The sequence below is a fragment of the Chiloscyllium plagiosum genome, unplaced genomic scaffold (genome assembly GCF_037043375.1).
Source record: "Chiloscyllium plagiosum isolate Xiang-an unplaced genomic scaffold, Cpla_swu_hap1 HiC_scaffold_29, whole genome shotgun sequence".
NCBI lineage: Eukaryota > Metazoa > Chordata > Chondrichthyes > Orectolobiformes > Hemiscylliidae > Chiloscyllium > Chiloscyllium plagiosum.
The window spans coordinates 34275746-34301445 of NW_028270167.1; the positions used below are offsets into that span (position 1 = coordinate 34275746).

General features: G+C 41.7%; 1 protein-coding gene across 3 annotated transcripts in view; it reads left to right on the plus strand.

The window, feature by feature from the left end:
- LOC148142282 (uncharacterized) overlaps positions 1 to 25700 on the plus strand; it is a 145856-nt gene that overhangs the window by 67599 nt on the left and 52557 nt on the right. For all 3 annotated transcript variants that reach the window (XM_087976480.1, XM_087976479.1, XM_087976482.1), the window contains exons 2-4: positions 15500 to 15531; positions 17167 to 17226; positions 21181 to 21255. In XM_087976480.1, coding sequence (XP_087832606.1) covers positions 15503 to 15531; positions 17167 to 17226; positions 21181 to 21255 — 164 coding nt within the window. In that variant the 5' untranslated portion in view covers positions 15500 to 15502. The remainder of the gene's footprint in view (positions 1 to 15499; positions 15532 to 17166; positions 17227 to 21180; positions 21256 to 25700) is intronic.

Below are 25700 nucleotides of genomic sequence, written 5' to 3' on the forward strand. Positions count from 1 at the left end.
TCCGAGGAGCAGTAAAATCGACGTTTCGGGCAAAACCCCTTCGTCAGGAATGGACACTAGCCTAGCCAATGATGCTCACATCCTGTGAATGAATATCAACATTGGCCCCCAGCATGTGAGAAATTGATGTTATTCATTTTTAGTACCATAAAATATGGAGTTGTAATAAAGTTGCAATGATGGCTAGAAGTGTAGATGTCAATTAACAGACTGCCATTTTTTCACCAAACCCTAACTGAGCAAGAAAATATCAACCAGGGTGATGTTAGACACAACTATGTATAATTCCTGATGAAGGGCTTTTGCCTGAAAAGTTTATTCTCCTGCTCCTCAGATGCTGCCTGACCTGCTGAGCTTTTCCAGCATCACACTCTTGACCGCTATGTCTCAATTAGAGTACAAGTTTGATCATCAGGACATGATTCAATTTTAATGTTGTTAGTGTTCTGGAAGCTGAGAAGTAAATACACTTAATGAAACAAAAGATTAACCGAAATTTGTTACTGTTCCTTCCTGTTTCTCTTCAATGTAGCTAAAAGAAGATTGCATTTAGATCCACAGGAGTGCACTGTGAAAGATGCAGAGGTTTTTGATTGGTCTTGAGATTTTCTTGGGAAACCTATTGATGCAGGGTTGTGAATTGAAGAGTTGCTTTGTTTAGCTCGTGTTTGGTGGGGTTATATATAAAGAATTGAGATGCATGAAAATGGAAACACTGTGTGGCCACCAACAAGGGTTGAAATGTGCAAGAAAAATTGAGAAGAAGGAGGAAATGGTTGCATAAACAAAGATAAATTGCAGGAGGGCAGTTATCAGTTATAGACAGATTAAACGTCTGGACACTATGTCAAAATGGTACATGATATAGGGTAAGCAAGACAAAGTGCAAATTCCAATGCATAGAGTTTTTTTACTCTTTTCTCTTTGACAGACTCCTAATGTATTAATTCTGATAAAACAGTTTCTCTAAAGGAAAATGCTTTTTGGAAATTAACTGGACACTGCTGTCAGAAACAAATATGTCTGGAAGTAAGGAACTCAGAGGTGAGGGTGAGAGTGACTGACCTTGAAAACAAGGCCCCATTTGACTAAGCATGGCTTCAAAGAGGCCTAGTAAAATCAGAGTCAATGGGAAAACTCTCCACCAGTTGGAGTGAAACCTGGCACACGCGCAAATGGTTGCAGTTGTTGGAGGTCAATCATTTCAGTTCTGGGACATCTCTGCAGGAGTTCCTCAGGGTAGTGCTTATCTTCAGCTGCTTCCTCAATGACCTTCTCTTCATCATAAGGTTAAAAGTGGGATGTTCACCGATGACTACATAATATTCAGCACCATTTGTGAGTCCTTAGATAGAAGCAGTTCATGTTCAAGTCAGGCAAGACCTGGACATTATCCAGGCTTGGGCTGACAAGTGACAAGTAACATTCATACCTCACAAATGCCAGGCAATGACTATCTCCAGTAAGAGACAATCCAACCATACGCCTTGACATTTAATGGCATTGTTATCCCAGAATCCCCCACTATCAACATTCTTGGGGAATTCTAGAAACTCAACTGAACTATCCATTTTAAATACAATGACTACAAGAACAAGTCAGAGGCTAGGAATCCTGCTGTGAGGAACTCACCTCCTGACTCCCCAAAGCCTGTCCACCATCTACAAGGCCCAAGTCAGGAGTGTAATGGAATACTCACCATTTGACTGAACGAGTGTAGGTCCAACAAGGCTCAAAAAGCTTGACTCAATTCAAAATAAAGTAACCCAATTGGCATCACATCCATAACATTCACTGTCTCCACCACTGACGCTCAGTAGCAGCAGTGTGTACCTATCTATAAGATGCACTGCAGAAATTCACCAACATTCCAACACCTTCCAAACTGGCTTAATAAATAAAAAAATTAGAAAAAGGTTCTAACCAGCCTCTAAACAATGTCTACAGCAAGCTGGTTTTGTGAAATAATTGGATTGCAAAGCCCTTTTGAAAATGTGGTGCGTGCTCTAGCAATGAGTGTATCAATGTGGACTGCTGATAGTTTAAAGGTATTTCCCAGAAGATTGTTTATAAATTTGTTTTATCAATATTGCACATAGTGTGAATCATATGGTGTCCTAAACTGAGATAGAAAGAAGCAGATACTCAGGAATGAGTTACGGCAGCAGCAGTAAGCTGATTATGGAGTGTAAGAGCTATCTCCTAGTCCAGTGGTTTATTACCACTCTTCATGGGACCAACAGGATGTAGCAGAACTTTACAATGAAGCAGATGATGAGAAAGATAGGAATTGAATCTCCCATTGGGATGATTGGTGGAGGCTATAGCGTTCTGAGGTGCTTCCCAGTTTGCACCCATCCCAGCTGCAAATTTTGTTAGCGGGTGTGTTTCAGGTTGTTGTGAATGGGAGGAGAATTAATAGTCAATATCCCAGGAGATGGTGCAGAGCCTGATAGTGAGTACAAAATAAACAGCCCATCAAGAACAACGATTCAAGCAATGGGATAGTTCTAAGAGAATTCCATTTGGTACACGTTTACGTTGCCCATTGAGATTTCCCATTTCTTATCAGCTTCTCCGTAGTCTAATTGATATTTTTCTGCACACAGAAAGCCATGATTTCTGAGCTTCAAAAGTAACACACCACCCGCCCGTCATTACCAAAGAAGGAAATCAAACACCACTAATTTCTTACATTAAATACTTTCGTGTTTCTTATTTAGAACTTCATTACTTGTTTCAGTCATTGTGCAGTTAGAATGTTTGTGACAATGTCAATGTGTTTAGATGCATTACAGAATATGAGCGTCTTCCCACAACTTTTGTTTTTACTTCTCTCAAGGATGGAGGTGTCACTGGCCCGGCTAGCGTTTATTCCCTGTCCCGAGCTGCCCTTGAGTAGGTGGTAGTGTGCTGCCTTCTTGAAGTGTTGCATTCCATTTGCTGTAGATAAACCCAAAGTACCACAAAAAGATTATTTCTGAGACAAGGGACGTTGTACACCCAACTGGCACAGCTTGAATATCTAGTTATGGCAAAGTTATCTGCCTTGATATTCATTGGAAAATACTCTGACCTTTGCTGTCCTGTTGAGATCATTGAATGTATGAGAGGGACCAGGGAATCGATGGTTCAACTCAATGCCATAACTCCATCCTTCCTCATGGCCAGTCCTGCTCTACATGATGGCCTCCTCCTTGGTACCCCAACTATTGTGTAACCTATCAATCACCAGCTAAACGAAATTAAGCTCTTCTATTAGCACCCCTGTATCAATAGATTTACCAAAAAGTAAATTATCTCAAGAACAATTGAAAACCAGTGCTCCTTTGATAGTACAGACTCGTGGAGCAATATTCAATCATCATTTAGCTACATCGAAGGGAGACAGGAAGAGACAGCAACAAACTTTAACTATTTTTAGTTTCATTAAGCAAATGACCCTGTTTTCGTCAAGTGGGAACAGTAGCAGCATGGGAGGGGTTAGTCTCTCGGATTAGCATTGAGTTTTCAAAATTAGTATTTGATTATTTAAAACCCACAGGTGCAACCACACCCACTTCTGTCACCAATTCAGGATGTTTGAGGACTGCAACATTTGACTTTTTAACTGATTTCTACTTTGAGACTAAGAAGAACCTGTAGTGCAGACCTTCCTTCAAAGTTATTTCTTCATTGTTTTATTTCAATACCAAAGGCTTTGTATCTAAGATAGTGCTGAGAATGACAACATTGTACACTTTGTATACTTGTAACCCGTACTTGAATACGTGACAATAAACCTAAATCAAGAAATCAAATTAAATGTTTACCTGATTTAAATAATTTAATGATTTTAATTAGCTGACCCTGAGATGTCAGGGACATGAGCAGATACTTTGGATTACAGTCAGCATTGCTCTCATTCTGAATACACTCCACCTCAGTGGCAATACAGGGATGTCTGAGCCTCAGTCAATGTTTTTGAGATGTTCATTGTAATGACAGACTGTCCTTGCTGGTAACAAAAGCTAGTTTCATTGTATCAAAAGTGGTTGATACAACTCCTTCAGCCTATACCGCATTGAGATCCTGGATGATGCATTTGAACGCCAACGATCTGTCGTGACTCTGGAACCGTTACTGCATCACTGATCAAAACGCTACCAATCAACCCCAACCACTGCAGCTTTTTGAGGGAGAGAGTAGCAATTTTCCACAACACATTGTGTGATATGCTCCCAGACATCATCCTAGATTTAAGACTCTGCTTCCTTGTTCTGGTCTCTTCCATCCCAGAGAAAATAGTTCCCATTTATTTACCTTCTTATGTTTATTTAAACATTTTAAAACGTTTAAACCCCTCATATTCCAGAGAACGCAAATCTAGTCTAAGCAATCTAATCACGCCGTCCATGGTGTTAGTGACAACAGTGTGTACCAAGGCTCCTTAGACAGCACCTTCCAAATCCCAGCCACTTCCATCCAGGAGAGAAACAGCAGCAGATGCACGAGAACACTAGAACCTGCAAGTTCCCCTCTGAGCCATTCACCATCTTGATTTAGAAATATATCAACATTCCTTCAGCATAAAGAAGCAAGTTACTAAATTTCTAATTAGAATAACTTCACACAACACTTACATAAAGATCAACTGAACAGAGAGTGTCAATAGTTTTGTAAAATGAAAATCATACGTAGAAAAGCTTTTGGAGATTTTTGAGGGGGTGTCTGAATCGGCAGAATTACAGTGAAGATATTTCTAAGGACTTTCTAAATAAATTGTCACTTTTTCATGAAAAATCATTTGAGATTTTCACATCACTGGCTAGGCCAGCCATTAATATCTATTTCTATTAACACAGAGGGCACATAGCAGTCAAGGGGATTTCTGTGCCTTTGGAGTCACATGTAGGGCAGACCAAGTAAGGACAACAGATTTTCTTCCCTAAAGGATATTAGTGAGCCTTATAGGTCTTTTTCTAAAGCACAGTCAACAATGGCTACGTGGTCACCATGAAACCAATTTTTTAAAATCTAGATTTTTATTGAATTCAAATCTCATCATCTGCAGCAGCTGTACTCAAACCCATATCCCTAGAATATTAGTCTGCATTCTGAGTGAACATCAGTCTTCCCACATTGAGTGAGATGGACAGCATTGGTTAGTGTATGACGTCAAGGTGAAATATCTGAATGCTCGGCATGAGTCCTGCTTGCTGCTGGGGAGTGATGGGACTGTGACACAGAGTGAGAAAGGCTGATGGTACTGTGGGTGGGAGAAGTCATTTGAAGATATAATCGCTGATTTTAGCTATTCATGCAAAGTCTTTGACCTTGCTTTATCACTGTAGCCAGGTCAGAGTAAAGTGCAGGTTCACTAGAATAGTACTGAAGCTAGAATAATTAAACATGAGGCTACATGCAAATACTAGATTTGTGTTACCTTGAAGATAGCAGATAATGTGGTAATCTAATTGAGGTTTTAAAAATGATTAAAGGAACTGATGGGGTAGCTGGAGGGAAGCTCTCTTCTGTTGGCTATCAAAGGGACCTAACCTTAAAATTAAACTTAAGATTTTTGGATTAATGTTGGGAACCATTTCTTTACACAACAAGCAGTGAAAATTTGAAATTCTCTCCTCGAAAAATGCTCAATGTCGTGACAGGCTGTCCTTGCTAGTAATGAGAGCTAATTACGTAGGAGCAAGTGTGGACCAAATAGCTCCTTCAGTCACTTCTGCCATGAAACAGAGTCATCAAGCTGTACAACAGACCCTTCAGTCCAACTCATCTATGCCAACCAAATATCCCATCTAGTCCCATTTGCCAGCATTTGGCCCATATCTCTCTATACTCTTATTCATATGCCCATTCAGATGTTTTTAAATTGTGTAATTGTACCAGCCTCCACCACTTTCTCTGGCAGCTCATTCCATACATGCGTGAAAAAGATGCCCCTTAGATCCTTTTTAAATCTTTCCCCTCTCATTTTAAACCCATGCCATCTACTTTTGGACTCTCCTTGACTATTTACCCTGTCCATGCCCCTCATGATTTTATAAACTTTTATTAAGTCACCCTTCATCCTCTGACACTCCAAGGAAAATAGCCCCAGTCCATTCAGCCTCTTCCTATAGCTCAAACTCTCCAAACCTGGCAACATCCTTGTAAATCTTTTCCAAACCCTTTCAAGTTTAACATAATCTTTGCTGTAGGAGGGAAACCAAAATTTAATTCAGTATTCCAAAAGTGGCCTAGACAATGTCCTGTACTGCTGTAACATGATCTCCCAACTCCTGTACGCAATGCACTGACCATTAAAGACAAGCTTTCTTCACTAAACTATTTCCCTGCATCACCACTTTCAAGGAGCTATGAACCTGCACTCCAAGGCCTCTTTGTTCAGCAACACTCCCCAGGACCTCATCATTAAGTCTGTCCTGATTTGCCTTTCCAGAATGCAGCACCTCACATTTATCTAAATTAAACTTCATCTGCCACTCCTCAGCCCATTGGCCCATCTGATCAAGATCCCATTGTACCCTGAGGTAACCTTCTTCGCTGTCCACTACACCTCCAATTTTGGTGTCGTCTGCAAACTTGCTAACTATACCTCCTATGTTCACATCCAAATCATTTATATAAATGACGAAAAGTAGAGGACCCAGCACTGACCCTTACAGCACACCAATGGTCACAGGCCTCTAGTCTGAAAAGCAACCCTCCGGCATTACCCTCTGTCTCCTACCTTCGAGCCAATATTGTATCCATATGGGTAGTTCTCACTGTAATTTCATGTCTTCTAAACTTGCTAACCAGTCTACCATTCAGAACCTTGTCAAACACTTTACTGAAGTCCATATAAACAATGTCCACCACTCTGCCCTCATCAATCCTCTTGGTTACTTCTTCAAAAACATTAATCAAGTTAGCAAGACATGATTTCCCATGCACAAAGCCACATTGACTATCCCTAATCAGACTTTTCCAAATACAAGTAAATCCTTTTCCTCAGAATTCATTCCAACAACCTACCCACCACTGACATCTGACTCACCGGTCTATACTTCCCTGGCTTTTCCTTGCCAACTTTCTTAAATATTGACATCACGTCAGCCAACCTCCAGTCTTCAGGCTATTGATGATACAAATATCTCAGTAGATCGCCCAGCAATTACTTCCCTAGCTTCCCACAAGGTCCCAGTGATTTATCCACTTTGTATGCATTTTAAGATGTCCAGCACCTCCTCTTCGGTAACATGGACACTTTTCCAGTTGTCACTATTTGTTTCATCCTGGATGATCTGCATTTTAACTGCCTGCCCTGGTTCTGGAATCTTTACTGCCTCACTGATTGAAAACTACCAACCTGAGTTCTCAAATTTTTAGTTAACCCCAGCCACTGCAGTTTTTTTGAGGGAGAGAGTGACAATTTTCCACATCCCGTTGTGTGATTTAATGCTTCCAGGCATCACCCTAGTTTTAAGGCTCTGTTCTGCTCTCTTCCCCCGCCCTGAGAAAATAGACTCCTTCAATTTATCTTCTTATGTTCATCTAAACATTCAAAAAGCTGATCATTCCTCTATGTCTTATGTTCAAGAGAATGCAAGTCTAGTCTAAGCAACCTAATCACACCATCCAGCACTGATGTTTGTACACACCGCTGTCACTATAACCAAGGTTCCTCAGATAGCACCTGTCAAACCCCAGCCACTTCCATCCAGAAGGATAAGAGCAGCAGAAACATGGAAACACTAGAACCTGCAAGTTCCCCTCTGAGCCATTCACCATCCTGACTTGGAAATATACCAACATTCCTTCAGCATTAAGCAAGTTACTAACATTTGTAATTAGAATGACTCAACATAGCACTCACCGTGTGTAAAGATGAACAGAGAATGTCAACAGATTTATAAAATGAAAACTTTTTGGAAATTTTTGAGGGGGTGTTCGAATAAGCAGAATACCGGTGGTGCTATTTCGAAGGTCTTTCTGAGTGTACTAAAGAAATTGTCACTTTTTCATGAAAAAAATCACTCATGAGATTTTCACACCAGTGGCTAGGCAGTCAGTTAATATCTATTTCTAATTACACAGAGGGCAGATAGCAGTCAAGAACATTTTTGTGGGTCTGGAGTTAAGTGTAGGCCAGACAATGTAAAGACAGCAGATTTCCTTCCCAACAGGATGTTAGTGAAACTGATGACGTTTTTTTTTACAACAGCCAACAAAGGCAATATAGTCATCTTTAGACCAACTTGATAGTTTGGACTTTTATTGAATTCAAATCTCATCATCTACCACATTTGTACTCAAACCCACATCACTTGAATATTAACCAGGGGCTCTTGATTATTGTCCTGGTGACATTAGCACTACGCCACTAACTCCACTTATGAGGCTTCAGGAAACAATCATGAGAAAACAATGAATTGGAGGTACTCTGATACATGGGTAAGGAATTGGATCATAAGTCAAAAACAAAGGCTGCAATATTTGCCTCCAATAGTGCTGCTGGTGATGATACTGTGGAGCCAGTGAATAGTTATTTCCAGTATAGGTGACGAGCTGCTATTGTGAGGACACTTGCAGAAGCTTGTCTTGTGTTTGTTGAGAGCATGCAGCATGGTAGGACTGATGTCAAATTTTGTCTACTGCTGATCTCATGCTCAAACCACATTGTTGGATTATACAGGCCCACTTTTGATCAGTTGCAGTTGAACACAGATTCATTAACACAATGGAGCCCAGCACTGCATTCCCAGCTGAGGGGTGTGTCCATTTTCTTTTGGTACTGCAGACTAACTGGAGCAGATTATGTTGAGTGTCGATGGAGAAGTTTCAAAATTTTCTGTCGAGCAGTGTTGGGTTTCTATAAGCAAGTCAGAGGAGTTGACAGGTCTATCATGTTTCTGGTTGTAGCAGTGTGAGCTCGAGCTGCTATCCCTCTTAGGCTGTAGCATGATAGCAACATGGAGCGTAGGCTGCTGGAAGAGGAACCTGGGTACTGAGGCAGGAGGACGAAGATCTCTGCAGGTGGCTGAGTCAGAGCCATCTCCTCCCTCCACCTTAGCCAGAAGTAGAGTCTAGGCTGGCTACATTTCATTACACAGGTGCACCCAATCCCACTGGTTGCCTGGGACTTCCTGCAGTTATCTGTGGCCACATGCTACAGGAGATAGGGAAGAACATTAATGAGTGTGTTTGGATGATAAGCCTATTGTAGCTTCATACTTGAAAGTGTGTAGAAATTGCATTAATGCAGGAGTGAGATGGACAGCATTGGTTAGTGTATGAGGTCAAGGTGAGGTATCTGAGTGTTAGGCATGAGTCCTGCTTGCTGCTGGGGGAGTGATGGGACTGTGACACAGAGTGAGAAAGGCCAATGGTACTGTGGGTGGGAGAAGTCATTTGAAGATATAATCGCTGATTTTGGCTGTTCATAAAGTCTTTGACCTTGCTGTATCACTGTAGCCAGGTCAGAGTAGAGTGCACTTTCACTAGAATAGTACTGAAGCTAGAATAATTAAACATGAGGCTACATGCAAATACTAGATTTGTGTTGTCTTGAAGATAGCAGATACTATGGTAATCTAATTGAGGTTTTAAAAATGATTAAAGGAACTGATGGGGTAGCTGGAGGGAAGCTCTCTTCAATTGACTATCAAAGGGACCTAACCTTAAAGTTAAAGCTAAGTCATCTGGTTTTTAAGATGATTAAAGGAACTGATAGTTTCCCACTAGCTGCCCTATCTTGCCTGTTGGCTATCTAGAGGACTTAACATTAATCCAGATGACCTAGCTTTAATTTTAAGGTTAAGGACCATTTCGTCACAACGGGCAAAGAAAATCTGAAACTCTCCTAAATATTTATTGATGCTGGCTTTCATTTAAATATTTCAAAACAGATTAATAGATTTGTTCAGGCAATAATATCACGAGTTACAGAGCTAAGATGCTTAGATTGAATTAAGGTGTAGATCCGCTATGATCTCATTGAATACCAGAACAGGCTGCCGGGGTTCAATGGCATCTTCCTTTTCCTGTGTAACTCCCTGATCTACTTTGAAATTGTTCCATGGAATATTTTCGATCTAGGGTGAGGTTTAGACTTAAGTTAGGTTTAGGGTTCAGCTTTGGGTTTGCATTAGGTTTAGGTTGGGGTTAGGATTTGGATTAGGTTAGGGTTAGAGTGAGGATTTGCAATAAATTAGGGTTAGGATTAGAAGTAGGGTTAGATTGGGATTTGCATTATGATTAGGGTTAAAATTAGAGTTGGGGTTGTATTTAGGGTTAGGGCTAGGTCCAGGGTTATGATTAGGATTTGCATTCAGTTTAAGGTTCAGGTGTGCATTCAATTTAGCTGAGAGTTAGTATTTGAACTAGGTCAGGGTTAGGATTTACTTCAGATTTAGGTTAGTGTTAGGATCTGCATGAGGTAATTTTTATGTCAAGTGACAGATAATATGATTATTTCTTACTTTCCTTGATTTTGTCAGTTATGTGCCTCTGCGATTTATTTGGTTTTCCATCCTACATAGTTGTCCCTGCAGATAATCTTGCGTTTAAATCTTCCATTCTGGCTCTTTGTTTGATGCATTCTGAGATTTGTATCCCTGGAGTTAGGGTTAGGGTTCACCAAGGTGATAGCTGGTACCCGAGCTTCATAGTGTTCTCATGGGATGGTCCTCTGCCAGTGCAGCAGTCCCTCAGTACTGCACTGGAGGGTCAGCCTTGATGCCCACGCTGTGGTGTGAGGCTCAAACAAATGATGTCAGATTCTGCAGCAAGAGTGCAATTTATCCACCCAAAAGCAACTATTAGGAATAAAACAAAAAGCACAGCCAATAAAAAGCACAGTTTATACCCAAATCCCTTCAGAGGAAACCGATTTGAGTTTAGATTAGATTCCCTACAGTGTGGAATTAGGCCCTTCGGCCCAACAAGTCCACACTGGCCCATTTCCCTCTGACTAATGCAGCTAACATTATGGATAATTTAGCATGGCCAATCCACCTAACCTGCACATCTTCGGACTGTGGGAGGAAATCCATGCAGACATAGGGAGAATGTGGAAACTTCACACAGGCAGTCACCCGAGGCTGGAATCGAACCCGGGTCCCTGGCGCTGTGAGGCAACAGTGCTAACCACTGAGCCCCTTGGCCCAGTTTCATAGTGATCTTCATGAAAGAGAATTTGATAAACCCAACATTTTGTCAGACAACTGATAAAGAGTGACAGGTTCAATTTCTGATAATATCTTGTGCTAACTAAACTGTGTTGAGGCATGACTTGCGTTCTCAAATATTGCAAAGCAAATATGGACCACTGCAAAGCCAGTTAAACAGCTGCAGCCAGCACACATGTGAAGTGTAAATAAATGGGTGACATTTTCCAATACTGGGCTTCCCTGTCATTGAACCAACTCTATATTCAAATCTGTGGTATTAAAATCCAGGCACCTCTGTGCAGTCCGTGTTGCAGAGCTATATATTGGCAGCTATTTCCAAACCTATCAATGTGTATAATGTATGAAGTGTATTGTTTTGCTAGTTTTCAGTCTGCCTTTCCTTTAACTATTAATCCTGTCATTTTCAATGAGTTCCTAAATTTTAAATGCTAATTGAGTAATTTTGTGCATTTCTCTGTTGTGTCTGTCTGAAAAAGAATCAAAGTGGAAATGTTGAAATTAAATGAGGCAAGGCTATCATTATATTCACAGATATCATGGTAAAAATGTGATCTGGATACCCTTACTTATTTGTTTAATTCCAAATTATCAGTAAAATGGTAGTACACAACTTTGGTATGTTATCATGAGGAAGTAATTTGCTTTCTTCCTTCTTCCCCATCCCTTTTTTATTCATTAATGGAATGTGGATGACATTGGTCAGGCCAGCATTTATTTCCCATCCCTAATTTTGCTCAGTGGGTTGCTTGAGTCACATGTAGGCCAGACCAGGTAAGGATGGCAGATTTCCTTCCCTAAAGGACATTAGTGAACCAAGTAGGACTTTCCTGAAAATCAACAATGGTTTCATGGTCATCCTTAGACTCCTAATTCCAGATTTTATTTTATTAAATTTGAATTCTACAGTGGGATTTGAATGTTGGTTTCCAGAAGATTAGCAGGCTGTCTGGATTAATAGTCAGATGAAACCAGGTTATAGCCCAACAGGTTTATTTGAAATCACAAGTTTTCAGAACGCTGCCCCTTCATCAGGTCAAGTCTTCACCCAGTCCATCCCAGTCCAACACTGGCACCTCCACAACTCTGGATTAATAGTTTAATTATAATACAACAAGGCCATTGCCTCCCCAAAAGTAATAGGTAGCTCCTGTTGAAGCCAAAATATAAATTCTGTGGAAATCCGAAATAAAGAAAGTGCTGAAAATACTCAACAGATCTGGCAGCAACAATGGCAAGAGAAACAGAGTTAATGTCTCAGGTCAAAACCTTTAATTAGCAGTGGAAAATGTTGGAGATGTAATATGTTTGAAGCAAATGAAAAGAGAACAAGGAGGGAAAAGATCTAAATGAAAGATTGTGCTTCAGTGATAAACAAGAGAGATTAATAAAAACAGGGACTAAAGGAGTGATAACAAGATGAGTAAATGACATGCCAAGATGAAGTGCAAAAGACAGAAAGGTAAACATCTATCCAAATTCAAAAGCATAAGAAAAAAATGTAAATCTGAAACTTGCAAAGGAAATGATACAAAATAAGGAAGAGAATACCAAAACTGCTAAACTCAGTTTTGTTTGTGAAAGCCCATAAAGTGCCTAATAAAAAAAGGTGCACTGTTTCAATGAATTGGAGATGCCGGAGTTGGACAAAGTTACAAATCACACAACACCAGGTTATAGTCCAACAGGTTTAACTGGAAGCACTAGCTTTTGGAGAGCTGTTCCTTCATCAGGTGGTTGTCTGATGAAGGAGCAGCACTCCGAAAGCTAGTGCTTCCAGTTAAACCTGTTGGACTATAACTTGGTGTTGTGTGATTTGTTTCAATGAAGTTCAGCTTCAGCTAGAAAACAGCACCTTGTCTTGCAATTTGCACTTTACAGCCTTCTCGACTCAACATTGAGTTGAGCAACTTCAGAAACTGATCTCTGCTCCATATTATTCTCTTTCCTTTACAGACTTGGACTTGACCCTCATCTCTCTTCTGATTTCTTATCTGGACAGTAGCTGTTCATCATTCTTCCGTTAATACCTCCTCCACATATTTTCTTTTATATACGTAATGCAAAAACAGAAAGTACTGGAGAAACTCAGCAGGTCTGGCAGCATCTGTGGAGAGAGACAAAGGGTTAACATTTTGAGTCCTGAGATCCTCTTTGAGAACATCGTTTATGTCTCATTCCCATTTCATTGGCTTTGCATCATCAACTCTTTTTGTCATTTAATCTCTCCCATCTCCTAACCTATCTGAAACTGTCCCTTTTGTTTCTTTTCCACCTGCGCTTCCTCTTGTTTAAACTCTATTATAGATAAACTGTAATAATCTTATTATTTTCTTGATTCTGATTGGCTTGAAAGGTTAACTCTATTTTTCTCTCTTCACAGATCAGTTGAGTGCATTTTTGTTTTTATTGTTTCCTAAAGTGCCTTTCAGATGCTTTCAGATTATTCCTGCTTCTCACTATTATTTCACTGTTTTGCAATTCCCTTTGCCCGTTGTGATTTGTTATGTCTCGATATCATCCATAGTCCACGACAGTAATTCCCAAAGTTAGGGTAGGGATTCCGAGTCGGGCCTCAGGCTGAAATTCCGCAGCAATGGCTGTCACAGGTTCTGGCTCAAAGGGCCAAATGGCCTAATCTTGCAGTTATTTTCCATGGTTCTCTATCCCCCGTCCCATCATCTCACATCTTCCAGCCCCTCCACACCACTCCCACCTTCCTCACTGAGGGGCCGCGAAGATTTCCAAGCCTTAAAAATGGGTCATGCTGGAAAAGCCTTTGGGAGACACTGTTCTCCAATGTGAGAGAATATAAAGTATTCACAAATATTAAACATCCATGACGATCATGCTAGCCCATGTCTTACTTGCATTCACCTTCCAATATTGTATCAAAATCTGCCTCACTGACCCATCCTGAAATATGGTATTGCAAAATAGGCTGCAATTTGTCAGTGTGCAAGTTCAGACTCACCAGTGTTTAACTCTCTGTGAAAACCTTAAATTTAATTACTTGAAACTGAAAGTGCTACAGAAATAATATTAGTAACATTGAACCATCCCTTGTGTTTTGAACATGCCTCAGTTGTGCCTGTATATGGCAATAGCCCTGACTAACTGTCTGTGTGTGAGAGGATCAGCCTTTAACAAACTGGGTTGTAGCAGAGAATATGAAAGAAACTACACCCACCCTCACAGGCAGGCAAGGGCCTGTTAATCCACCAGGTCTGCATTATTCATCATAACTGGTGCTTTATGCCTTTTACTGATCATGCAGCCCCTGCCCTCGTCTCCCAATGTTGCCTCTCTCCCTGTCCCCTCAACAATTCCAACAGCTATTTACTCTCCTTTGACAAGGCAATTCAACAGAGATGAATCAGGGATAATCAGGAGAGCAGCATTCTAGAAAATTCCTCTCCTTTGATCCACCCTCCTGCCCTCACCAGCCCAGGGATCCCACAGCTAGGACTGCATTTTCACTTTGGGCAACAAACAGGAGCCAGGAGTGTTACGAGGCCTTCAACGCTCACCTGGGGATTGCAAGGAGGGGTTGGCGTTGGTGTTGGGGGGGGGAGGGGCAGGGGGCGGAGCCAGAGAACAGAAATGGGTGACTGTCACACAGGGTAGGATCATGATTGGTACACCCTTCTGTCAGAAAGGATCATTCCCCAAACAATTAGCATCAGCAGTTGGGCCCTCAAACAAGTCAGAGCGAGATTGCTCAGCGGGAGAGAAGCAGCCAGCTGCAATATAGGGTATGTAGCTGGTGGGACATCTGAGGTTGTAGTGGTGAGCAAGGAGTTCCTCTACATAGTGGCCTTTGGCTGTAGCCTCATGTAGTAGGGCTGGGAGGACTTGTGGACCTACCTGAAGCAGTAGAACCTAGATGTGCTGGCAGAAGTCCACCTACAGGCAATTAAACTCCCCCACTGATGTGCCAGAAAACTGGAGAGCAATGGGAAATCTAGTAGAGGCCAGCACCTTGACAGTCCATGGCCACCTCAGTCAAAATGGCCGCTGTCCGGTATAGGGTCAGGAAACGGGCGTGTCAGCTCATGCCATTACTTGGCATCCTATCCACTTCCATTCCCAGCCTTGGAGGGCCCCAAAATTCCTGTCTGTGTATTATCGCTGACTTCCTTCTACATGCAATAATATCTGACTGTATTACCATAGCAGAGCTGAAAATGTGTTGCTGGAAAAGCGCAGCAGGTCAGGCAGCATCCAGGGAACAGAAGAATCCCTGTATTACCATAGCAACCAGTCATGAATAAGGAAGTGATCGATGATAAACATTGCTTGGCAATAATTTTCCTCTCTTCTCCTAGGCAATGAATATTGAAGACGATTGGAGTGCAAGGTACTTTGACATTTTTAATATTGGATGAAAATGACTTTGAGAACAATATAGAGACATAACTCATTTTTTTTAATGAAGCTTTGATGTGTGGATTTATATCAACAATGTCAAATACATTGAACTGAATTGCAATAAGATGAAAAAAACTTGCAATTGTACAGCGTCTTTCATGATGTCTGGAAATAGGGAAGGCGAATGAAAAGGAATGGAAGATAAAAATAGGGGAGTCTTGCTAAAATAATGTAAGTTATAGAACAGCTAGAACACTGTGAAAAGTTTAACCCTGTATTAAAGAAGGATATACTGGCGGTGGAGGCAGTCCAGAGATTCACCAGGATGATCCCAAGTTTGGAGAAATTGAGTTTTGAGGAAAGGCTGTGTAGGTTAGGCCTGTACTCTTTGGAGGGCGAAAGTGGGCACTGCAGATACTGGAGATTAGAGTCAAGATTGGAGTAGTGCTAGAAAAGCACAGCAGGTCAGGCAGCATCCGAGGAGCAGGAAAATCGATGTTTCGGGCAAAAGCCCTTCATCAGGAAGCCCTTCTTAATGAAGGGCTTTGGCCCCAACCATTGATTTTCCTGCTGCTCGGATACTGCCTGACCTGCTGTGCTTTACCAGCACTACTCTAATCTTGACTGTACTCATTGGAGTTTAGATGCATAAGAGGCAACCTTATTGAATGATGCAAGATTCTTAGGAGACTTGACGGGGAGTTGGCGAAAGGTTGTTTCCCAGGGTGAAAAAGTCTATGAACAGAGAGTGTAATCTCAGAATATGGGGCTGCCCAATGAAGGCAGAGATAAGGAGGAATTTCTTCTTTCAGAGGGCAGTGCATTCGTGAAATCCACCGCCGCTAAGGGCTGTTGAGGCTGGGTTGTTTAGTGTTGTCAAGGCTGAGATAATTGTTTAATCAGAAAAACCCAAAGAATAGCAGATGCTGAAAAGCAGAAATTGCTGGTAAAGCTCAGCAGGTCTGGCAGCATCTGTGGAGAGAGAAACAGAGTTAATGTTTCAGGTCCAGTGACTATTCTTCAGAACAGTTAATTAACCAGGAAGCGAATCAAGGGTTACGTGGAAAGTGGAGCTGAAGATTATCAGTACAGCCATGCTTTCAATGAATGGTCGAGAAGACTAGATGGGCTGAATGGCCAGTTTTAATTCCAACATCTTATGGCCTGATTATCTTAAATCCCAAAGCATTTTACACAGGAACATGTTTTGACGTTTAGTTTCTGATATCATGTGAGAATTGCATCAGCACTTGCAGTCAGCAAGCTAACACATGGAAAACTGGAATAAGTGATATGAAAAAGATGGGAACAAAGGAAACCTTGTTCAAAACATCTGCTTCTAATTAAAGCCAAATAAACAGCAAACCTCCCATGGGCTTTTTCCTGGAATTGAATGTAAACCTGACAAAATGTAAATTCATCCATTCTTGCTTTGAGATTTATCAAATTTGCTAAAACTAACAAGCTGTTATCTTTGGAAGAGGGTGTAGAGAGCTTGCCAAGCTCAATTGCTTGGCATGTCAGGATATAATTGTATATATTGATATACATATAGAGTAGGCCTCAGTCTACTGTCTGGTTTGCAACCTGCTTTTACTACAGTTTGGTTATATCTACTTTACAGGACTTCTGTGCAAGAACAAGGTTACGTGGGAAATCGTCAGGCAACTGCCAATTCTACTAAGTAAGTAGATTTTTCACAGCAGCCAGCTGCCAACTGTGTTTGGATGTATTCCAAGACATTTCATCACTGCAGGTAAAAACAATCACTGCAGATGCTGGAAACCAGTTTCTGGATTAGTGGTGCTGGAAGAGCACAGCAGTTCAGGCAGCATCCAAGGAGCTTCGAAATCGACGTTTCGGGCAAAAGCCCTTCCGAAACGTCAATTTCGAAGCTCCTTGGATGCTGCCTGAACTGCTGTGCTCTTCCAGCACCACTAATCCAGAATTTCGTCAATGCAACCTCCCCAGTCAAGTAGGCAGAGGTGGGTGTTGCTAGAGATTAGAGTCAAGATTAGAGTGGTGATGGAAAAACACAGCAGGTCAGGCAGCATCCGAGGAGCAGGGAAATTGGTATTTCGGGCAAAAGCCCTTCATCTGGAATGAGGCTGGGAGCCTCAGGTGTGGAGAGATAAATGGGAGGGGGGTGGGGCTGTGGAGAAGGTAGCTAAGAGTGCAGTAAGTGGATGGAGGTTGGGATGAAGGTGATAGGTTGGAGAGGAGGGTGGAGCTGATAGGTGGGAAGGAAGATTGACAGGTCATGAGGACAATGCTGAGCTGGAAGGTTGGAACTGGGGTAAGGGGGGGGGGAGGGGAAATGAGGAAACTGGTGAAGTCTACATTGATGCCCTGGGGTTGAAGGGTCCCAAGGCAGAAGATGAGGTATTCTTCCTCCAGGCTTCGGTTGGTGAGAGAATGGTGGTGGAGAAGACCCAGGACCTGCATGTCCATGGCAAATTGGGAGGGGGAGTTGAATTATTCGGCCATGGGGCAGTGGGGTTGATTGGTGCGGGTGTCTGGGCATGTTCTCTTAAGCACTCTGCGAGGAGGCGTCCAGCCTCCCCAATGTAAAGGAGACTGCATCAGGAGCAATGGATACAATAAATGACATGTGTGGAAGTGCAGGTGGAACTTTGATGAATGTGGAAGGCTCCTTTGGGGCCTCGGACAGAGGTGAGGGAGGAGGTTTGGGCGCAGGTTTTGCAATTCCTGCAGTGGCAGGGGAAGGTGCCAGGATGGGAGGGTGGATTGTAGGGGGCCTGGACCTGACCAGGTAGTCACAGAGGGAAACAGTCTTTGTGGAAAGTGGACAAGGGTGGGGAGGGAAATATATCCCTGGTGGTGGGATACGTTTGGAGGTGGCTGAAATGTCAGTGGATGATGCAGTTAATGCGAAGGTTGGTGGGGTGGAAGGTGAGGACCAGGGGGTTCTGTCCTTGTTGCGGTTGGAGGGGTGGGGTTCAAGGGTGGAGGCGCAGGACGTGGATGAGATGCGATGAAAGGCTTTTGCCTGAAATGTCGATTTTCCTGCTCCTCAGATGCTCCCTGACCTGCTGTGCTTTTCCAGCTCCACTCTAATCTTGACTCCCCAGTCAAGTAACCCATCCACACTTCCACCATTATATTTATAACCCTCCCCACACCTACACTGAACTTTCAAATGTATCAACCTCCCAAAGCGATAGTAAATTGAACAGTTAGTTAACTGACAGAATGATGCTAAAATATAAGCAATATATAATATATAATATAGGAGCAGGAACAGACCATTTAGCACTTCAAAGCTTGCTCCGCCATTCAATATGATCGTGGCTGATCATCCAACTCAGACCCCTGTTCCTGCTTTCTCCCGATACCCTGCGATCCCTTTAGCTCTAAAAACTACGACTGACTCCTTTTTGAGAACATTCAATGTTTTGGCCTCGATCATTTTCTGTGAAAGTGGATTCCACATGCTCAATACTCTCTGGGCAAACAAATTTCTTCTCATCTTCATCTCAGAACAATTAAACTTTTTATTCTGTCTTCTGTGTGTTTATAACCAATAAGAAAGTGAGAATATCACCTTTTTGAATGGAGGGATTATTGATGTGTAGATCTGTTCATTCTCATTGGGAGAAACATGGGTAATTAATCGACAGTTGATATATATTTACTACGGCTCTTGTCTGACACACCGACTTGAGTTCTTTTTTAAAGTAACAATGTCGTGAGGACAGTACAGTAAATGGATAGGTGGACCTCAAAGGTATTTGTAAAAATGCCCCAGCAACAGACTTATTGAGAACATTGAAGTACTTGGTACTGAAAAGGCAATGTTAACTTGGTTACTAATTAGTGAGCAGAAATGAGGCAGAGAGTAGTGAGTGATAAAGTGATATTTTGCTGACTGGAGAGAAGTAGGCATCAGGGCCCCACCCCCTCCACCCCACCCCCCTCCACCCCACCTCCAAACAGGAGTCAGTATAAGACAGTTGTTTTTCTTATTACATACAAATGCCCCCCTCCCCACCCAGGATTTATGTTTGAGCAGTACAACTTTGAAATTTGCAGAAAATAAATAATGAGACAGTGATCAGAAATGTCCCCAGGGTGGGGCAATCATTAACATCGCCAAACCCCCCCCAAATCCTCCGAGGACTGTAGATTCCAGTAAAAATACCTAAGAATAGGGATCGGGGAAAGGGAAAAACCCTGCCCAAAATGGCCCTGGAAAAGTTCCTCATGGGGGAAGGCCAATTGGTGAGAGGTTACCCAGTTTACAGATGACTCAGGAATGGTGAGGAGCAGTTCAGATTGGAGGCCAGAGACAGGGAGTTGAGCAGGAGGATCCAAACAGTGGGGCAAGCTGATTTGTTCTGGGGTGGGATGGTGATACACAGTGTGATTTACCCTTGGGAACAGAGTCAGGTAGGTAATCGGGTGGGTGGGCAGTATGTTGTTGTGAAACTTGAAAGGGTTCAGAAAAGATTTACAAGGATCTTGCCAGGGTTTGAACATTTGAGCTATAGGGAGAGGTTGAATACGCTAGGGCTGTTTTCCCTGGAGTGTCGGAGGCTGAGGGGTGACCTTATAGAGGTTTATAAAATCATAAGGGGCATGGATAGGATAAATAGACGAAGTCTTTTCCCTGGAGTGGGGGAGTCCAAAACTAGAGGGCATAGGTTTAGGGTGAGAGGGGAAAGATATAAAAGAGATCTAAGGGGCAACTTTTTCATGCAGAGGGTGGTACGTGTGTGGAATGAGCTGCCAGAGGAAGTGGTGGAGGCTGGTACTACAACATTTAAAAGGCATCTGGATGGATATATGAATGGGAAGGGTTTGGAGGGATATGGGTTGGGTGCTGGCAGGTGGGACTAGATTGGGTTGGGATATCTGGTCGGCATGGACGGGTTGGACTGACGGGTCTGTTTCTGTGCTGTACATCTCTATGACTCTATGTAATTTTCCCCGGGGAATGGGTGCTCCCACACTGTGTGATTTGCCCAGACCCCACACCCAACGATGGACATCCCTGACAGTATTAGGATTTGGACAGTCTAATGGAATGAGCAATTACATAAACATGGAGAACCAGTCTAAAATATTAGCCATGATTTTAACTGGAGAATGAGAGTGTAGCAGTGCAAATTCATAAATGTTGGTTGATAAGACAGTTAAGAAACCAATTGAGATACTTGGCTTAGTAAATTAGGGCATTGGTGATAAAATCAAGAAAGTCACAGTCAACCTCTTGAGGTATCAGATGGAACATTATGTATAATTCCAGGTTCAACACTTCAATGAACAACATCAAAGTCATGGAGAAGGAGGTTGAGCCAGGTTTATGCCAGAAATGAGGGAGTCCAGTTTGGTGGAAAGCTTGGAGAAGCTAAACGTGGCCTTAAAGCTGAAAGACCAAGAGTGATAGATGAATTCAAAATGATTTACAGAGTAGGCAGTGACTGTGTCCACTGGCATGTGAGCATAACCAAAGGGTATAGATTCAAATGGTTTAGTAAAAGGAACAGAGGAAATGTTAGAAGAAAGTATTTGTACAGAGGATTATTGAGATGTAAAACTGCATGACATGTAATCATGTTATGTTTTAAGCACATTTTGTTGCTCTTTCCTAATCAAATCTCTTAATTAACTGTAGTGAACCAATGACGGATAATCATGACATCCAAGGAAATTTGGAAACATTTATTAACTGCCTCAAAGTTGCACTTCAGTAAGTACAATAATCTAATAAGGTTTTAGACTTTCTCTATTACTCTTAATTAATTAACTGTTTGAAAAATTATACGTGGGATGTGTGCATCGCTGTCTAGCCGGCATTTATTGCCCATCCCTAATTGCCCTTGAGAAGTTGGTGATGAGATGCCGCCTTGTACCAGTGCTAACTATTTGATTACTTTGAGTTTTTCATCCTTAAAGCCTTGACACCTCACCATTTCTGATCTTGTGTCCTATAATGAGAAGAAAGACACAGAATATTTGTTAAATATTTCTGCTATTTACTTATCCTCCTTTAGATTCTCAGCCTCTAATATTCCCAAGTCTATGTTCACTATCCTCTTCCTTTTTATATACTTCTAGAAGCTCTTACACATTATTTTCAATTCCTGGACAGCGTACTTTCATTCTATTCTTTCTGTTTTATCAATGATTTATGCATCATTTGTCAAGATCTAAAGCTGTCTAAATCCTTAGGCTTACTACACTTCCTGACAATATTATTAATGTCCTCTTTTAAGCTGGTATTATCCTTAACTCCTTTAGTTACCCACTGTTTAATTACTTTGCATGGAATTATTTATTTCTCAGTGGAATGTAAATTCATTGAAAGCTATGAAATATTTATTTAAATGTTTATCATTGTGCAAACACCCATATCACTTAATGTATATCTCTTGGTCACTCGCACTTAGCATTTGTCTTTATTTAAGTTCAATGCCTTTGTATGTACTTCTGACTTTGTGTGTCACACTCAAACTCAATGTGGAACTTCATAAGATTATGATCACTATTTCACTATGATGCAATTATTAATTAACTCTGCCTGTTTATAATCTAAATTAGAATAGGGTCAAACAGATTAGTAAACTGAATGTGAGTCTGAAAGAGTAGTATAGGAAAGAACAATTTTACTTCATAAGGCACAGGCATCAGTACCGGGACACCAGTATTCCATTGGGATATGCTCCAAATGCTTCTCCAACCATGAGATGGAATTTTAACTGTGGCCCTAAATAGGCATGTCAGCCGTTGGAACTAATAGGCACAACTGCAAACAACAGAAATTGCTGGAGAAAAGTCTGGCACCATCTGTGGAGTGAAAGTAGAGTTAACATTTCGGGTTCCATGACCCTTCTTCAGAAAACAGTACAGACAACAATGTCCCCTTTCCCTACCTTTTCTTTAGTCAACCAGAACAGCCTGCTCCACACCGGGGCAATGATCAGATCCCACATCATCCCTTCAAATGTTCCCATCATCCATATGGTAAAAGTCAAAAGGTGTGGTGCTGGAAAGCACAACAGGGCAGGCAGCAGCCGAGGAGCAGGAGAGTCAACATTTTGAGCATAAGCTCTTCATCAGGAATGTAGCTCTTCATCGAAACATTGACTCTCCTGCTCCTCAGATGTTGCCTGACTCGCTGTGCTTTTCCAGCACCACACTCTTTGACTCTGATCTTCAGCATCTGCAGTCCTCACTTTCTCCCATATGGTAAAAGCCAGTAACTGATCCCCTCACTGCCTGACCCACAGCCATAACCTCCTGCCCATCATCACCAACTAAGAGCATCATCTAATAAGTATGGGACATGACTGCCTCCTGGGTTAGAGTATTGAGGTAACTCTCACTCTCTTCAATGCCTCACGCTGTGTGCACCTTGGAGTGCAATTCAATAATTCCAAGTTAAACTGTATCAAAAGAACATAATAGGAACAGGTGTAGGCCACCTGGCCCATGAAGCCTGCTTTGTCATTCAATAAGACCATGTCTGATCTTTTCATAGACTCAGGTCCACTCACCCACCCTCTCACCGTAACCCTTAATTCCTTTACTGTTCAAAAATCTATCTATCTTTATCAACAGGCGTTTAGTTCAGATGTCCAGCAGTGTTGTTCTCTGCAAATTCCAACGTGCTATGGCTCAGCACAGCTCCTGTTCTGTGATCCTTATTGTAATCAACCTATGCAGACATACTGTGAACACAAATCTGGGGCAGGCAGGACTTGAATGAGATTAATGAGATTACTGACTAACCCTGTCTTTATGTTCAAAATGGCGTAGGGTCAATCAGATTAGGAAGTTTAATATGCGTCTCAAAGAATAATATGGAAGACCAAGGGTTTTAATTCATGTGGCATTGGCACCAGTACCGGGGACTGACATTCCATTGGGATGTGCTCCACTCAAACTAGACTAGTATCCTGACAAATTTTATAACTAAGGCTATCGAAAAAGACTTTCAGTTTTAAAATCCAGACTCATACACCCCCAGCGTTGGAATTCTTCATCTACATATGGATTCCTGTGTGCACCACAAAACTGAATCTCTCGCTCCTACTCCAAAAACTTCTCCAGCTGCGGGATGGTGGTTTTAACCTTGGCCATCATAGTGACACTATCATTATGCCACAACAGTCTGAAAGGTACAGTCATATCCAAGCTCAATTACATAGTTTCAGTACACAGATGCTGTAATCCACTAAGCCATAAGATCAAGCACAAAAACCAAATTCCATTAACTTGAAATATTTAGACAGATGCAGGGCAGGGTAGGTGTGGAGAGATATCCACCAAGTGCAGGCAAATTAGTCCAATTTACTTTTGAAAACTGGATGGCATGGGCAAGTTGGGCCCTGTTTCCATGCTGTAGACCTCAATGACTCTATAACAGATAGGAGCAATATGCCTTGCCCTCACACAGGGACATCGAAGCTTCAGTGGTGTTCTGCCATTTTGAATCAGGGACCTTTTGCAAGTTAAGCGAATATGATAACCACTATACTACAGAAACACAGCACTAGCCATCTTATTTAATTTTCCATTTGCTCTATTAATTAACATTTATTATTTATTAAATATATAAGTGTTTAATAAATACTTTAAACATTTTAAAATGAAATCATAAACTAATTCTGGACAGTTTCCTCGCTTATGCAGCCAGCGTGCAAGACATTATATTATCATTCCTGATGATGAGCTTATACCCAAAACATCCCTTCTCCTGCTCCTCGGATGCTGCCTGACCTGCTGTGCTTTTCCAGCATCACACTCTTCGATTGTATCAGTACCCAATTTCACAAATTAACCCACCCATATATTTCCACAAGTTAAACAACTTCCTGAGCAGCACATTTTGCTATGAAAACACAGTTTGTAATAGATATTTGATTAAATTAGTTTAGACCTTTAGCTGACTCAGTCATCTTGTCTTATGATGTAGGCAGATTAAATTAAAATTCACTCACATAGAAATCACCACAAGAGGCAAAAAGCAAACCTTCTTTGTCCTTCTGCAGTTAATTGTTAATTGCTCCAAATTCTCCACTATATTGGTAAAAGCTATATTGGATGATCAGAAGGAGTACAATAGTATATGGTTGGAAGGTGATGTGATGCTGTGTAAAATAAAGAACAGTCACAAACCATGATCTCATAGCAAAATGTGCTGCTCAGAAAGTTGTTTAACTTGTGGAAATTACATAGGTTGGTTAATTAGTGAAATTAGTTACCGATAAATGACTTACACGCTGGCTGTGTAATCAAGGAAACTGTCCAGAATTAGTTTATGGGTTCATTTTAAGATGCGTCAGTGAAAAAAGTTTCTCAATGGAAATATTGAACTCAGAAAACTAGGTCATTATGTAAATAGATGCAGGAGTAGGCCATTCGACCCTGCACCACCATTCAATATGATAATGGCTGATCATGCAATCCCAGTATCCCATTCCCACTTTCTCTCTATACCCCTTGATCCCTTTAGCCACAAGGGCTATGACCAGCTCCCTCTTGAATATATTGAATGAACTGGTCCCCAACAGCTTCCTGTAGTAAAGGATTCCACAGGTTCTCAGCTCTCTAAGTGAAGAAATTCTTCCTCATCTCAGTCCTGAATGGCTTACCCCTTATTCTTACTCTGTGACCCCTAGTTCTAGACATCCCCAACATAGGGAACATTCTTCTCACATCCAACCTGTTCTTTCCCATCAGGATTTTATATGTTTCTATGAGATCCCCCCTCATTCTTCTAAATTCAAGCAAATCCAAACCCAGTCAATCCAGTCTTTCCTCATACATCAGTCCTACCATCCCGGGAGTCAGTCTGGTGAACCTTCGTTGGACCCCCTCAACAGCAAGAATGCCCTTCCTCCGGCTTGGAGACCAAAGCTGCACACAATACTCAAGGTGAGGCCTCACCAAGGCCTTGTATAACTGCAGCAAGACATCTTTACTCTGATATTCAAATTCTCTCACAATGAAGGCCAGCATTGCATTAGTTTTCCTCACTGCCTGCTGCACCTGCATACCAACCTTCAGCGACTGTTCCACCATGACACCCAGGGGACATTCCACCTCACCTTTTCCTAAACTGCTACCATTATAATCTGTGTTCCTGTTTTTGTGACCAAAATGGATAACCTCACATGTACGCACATTATA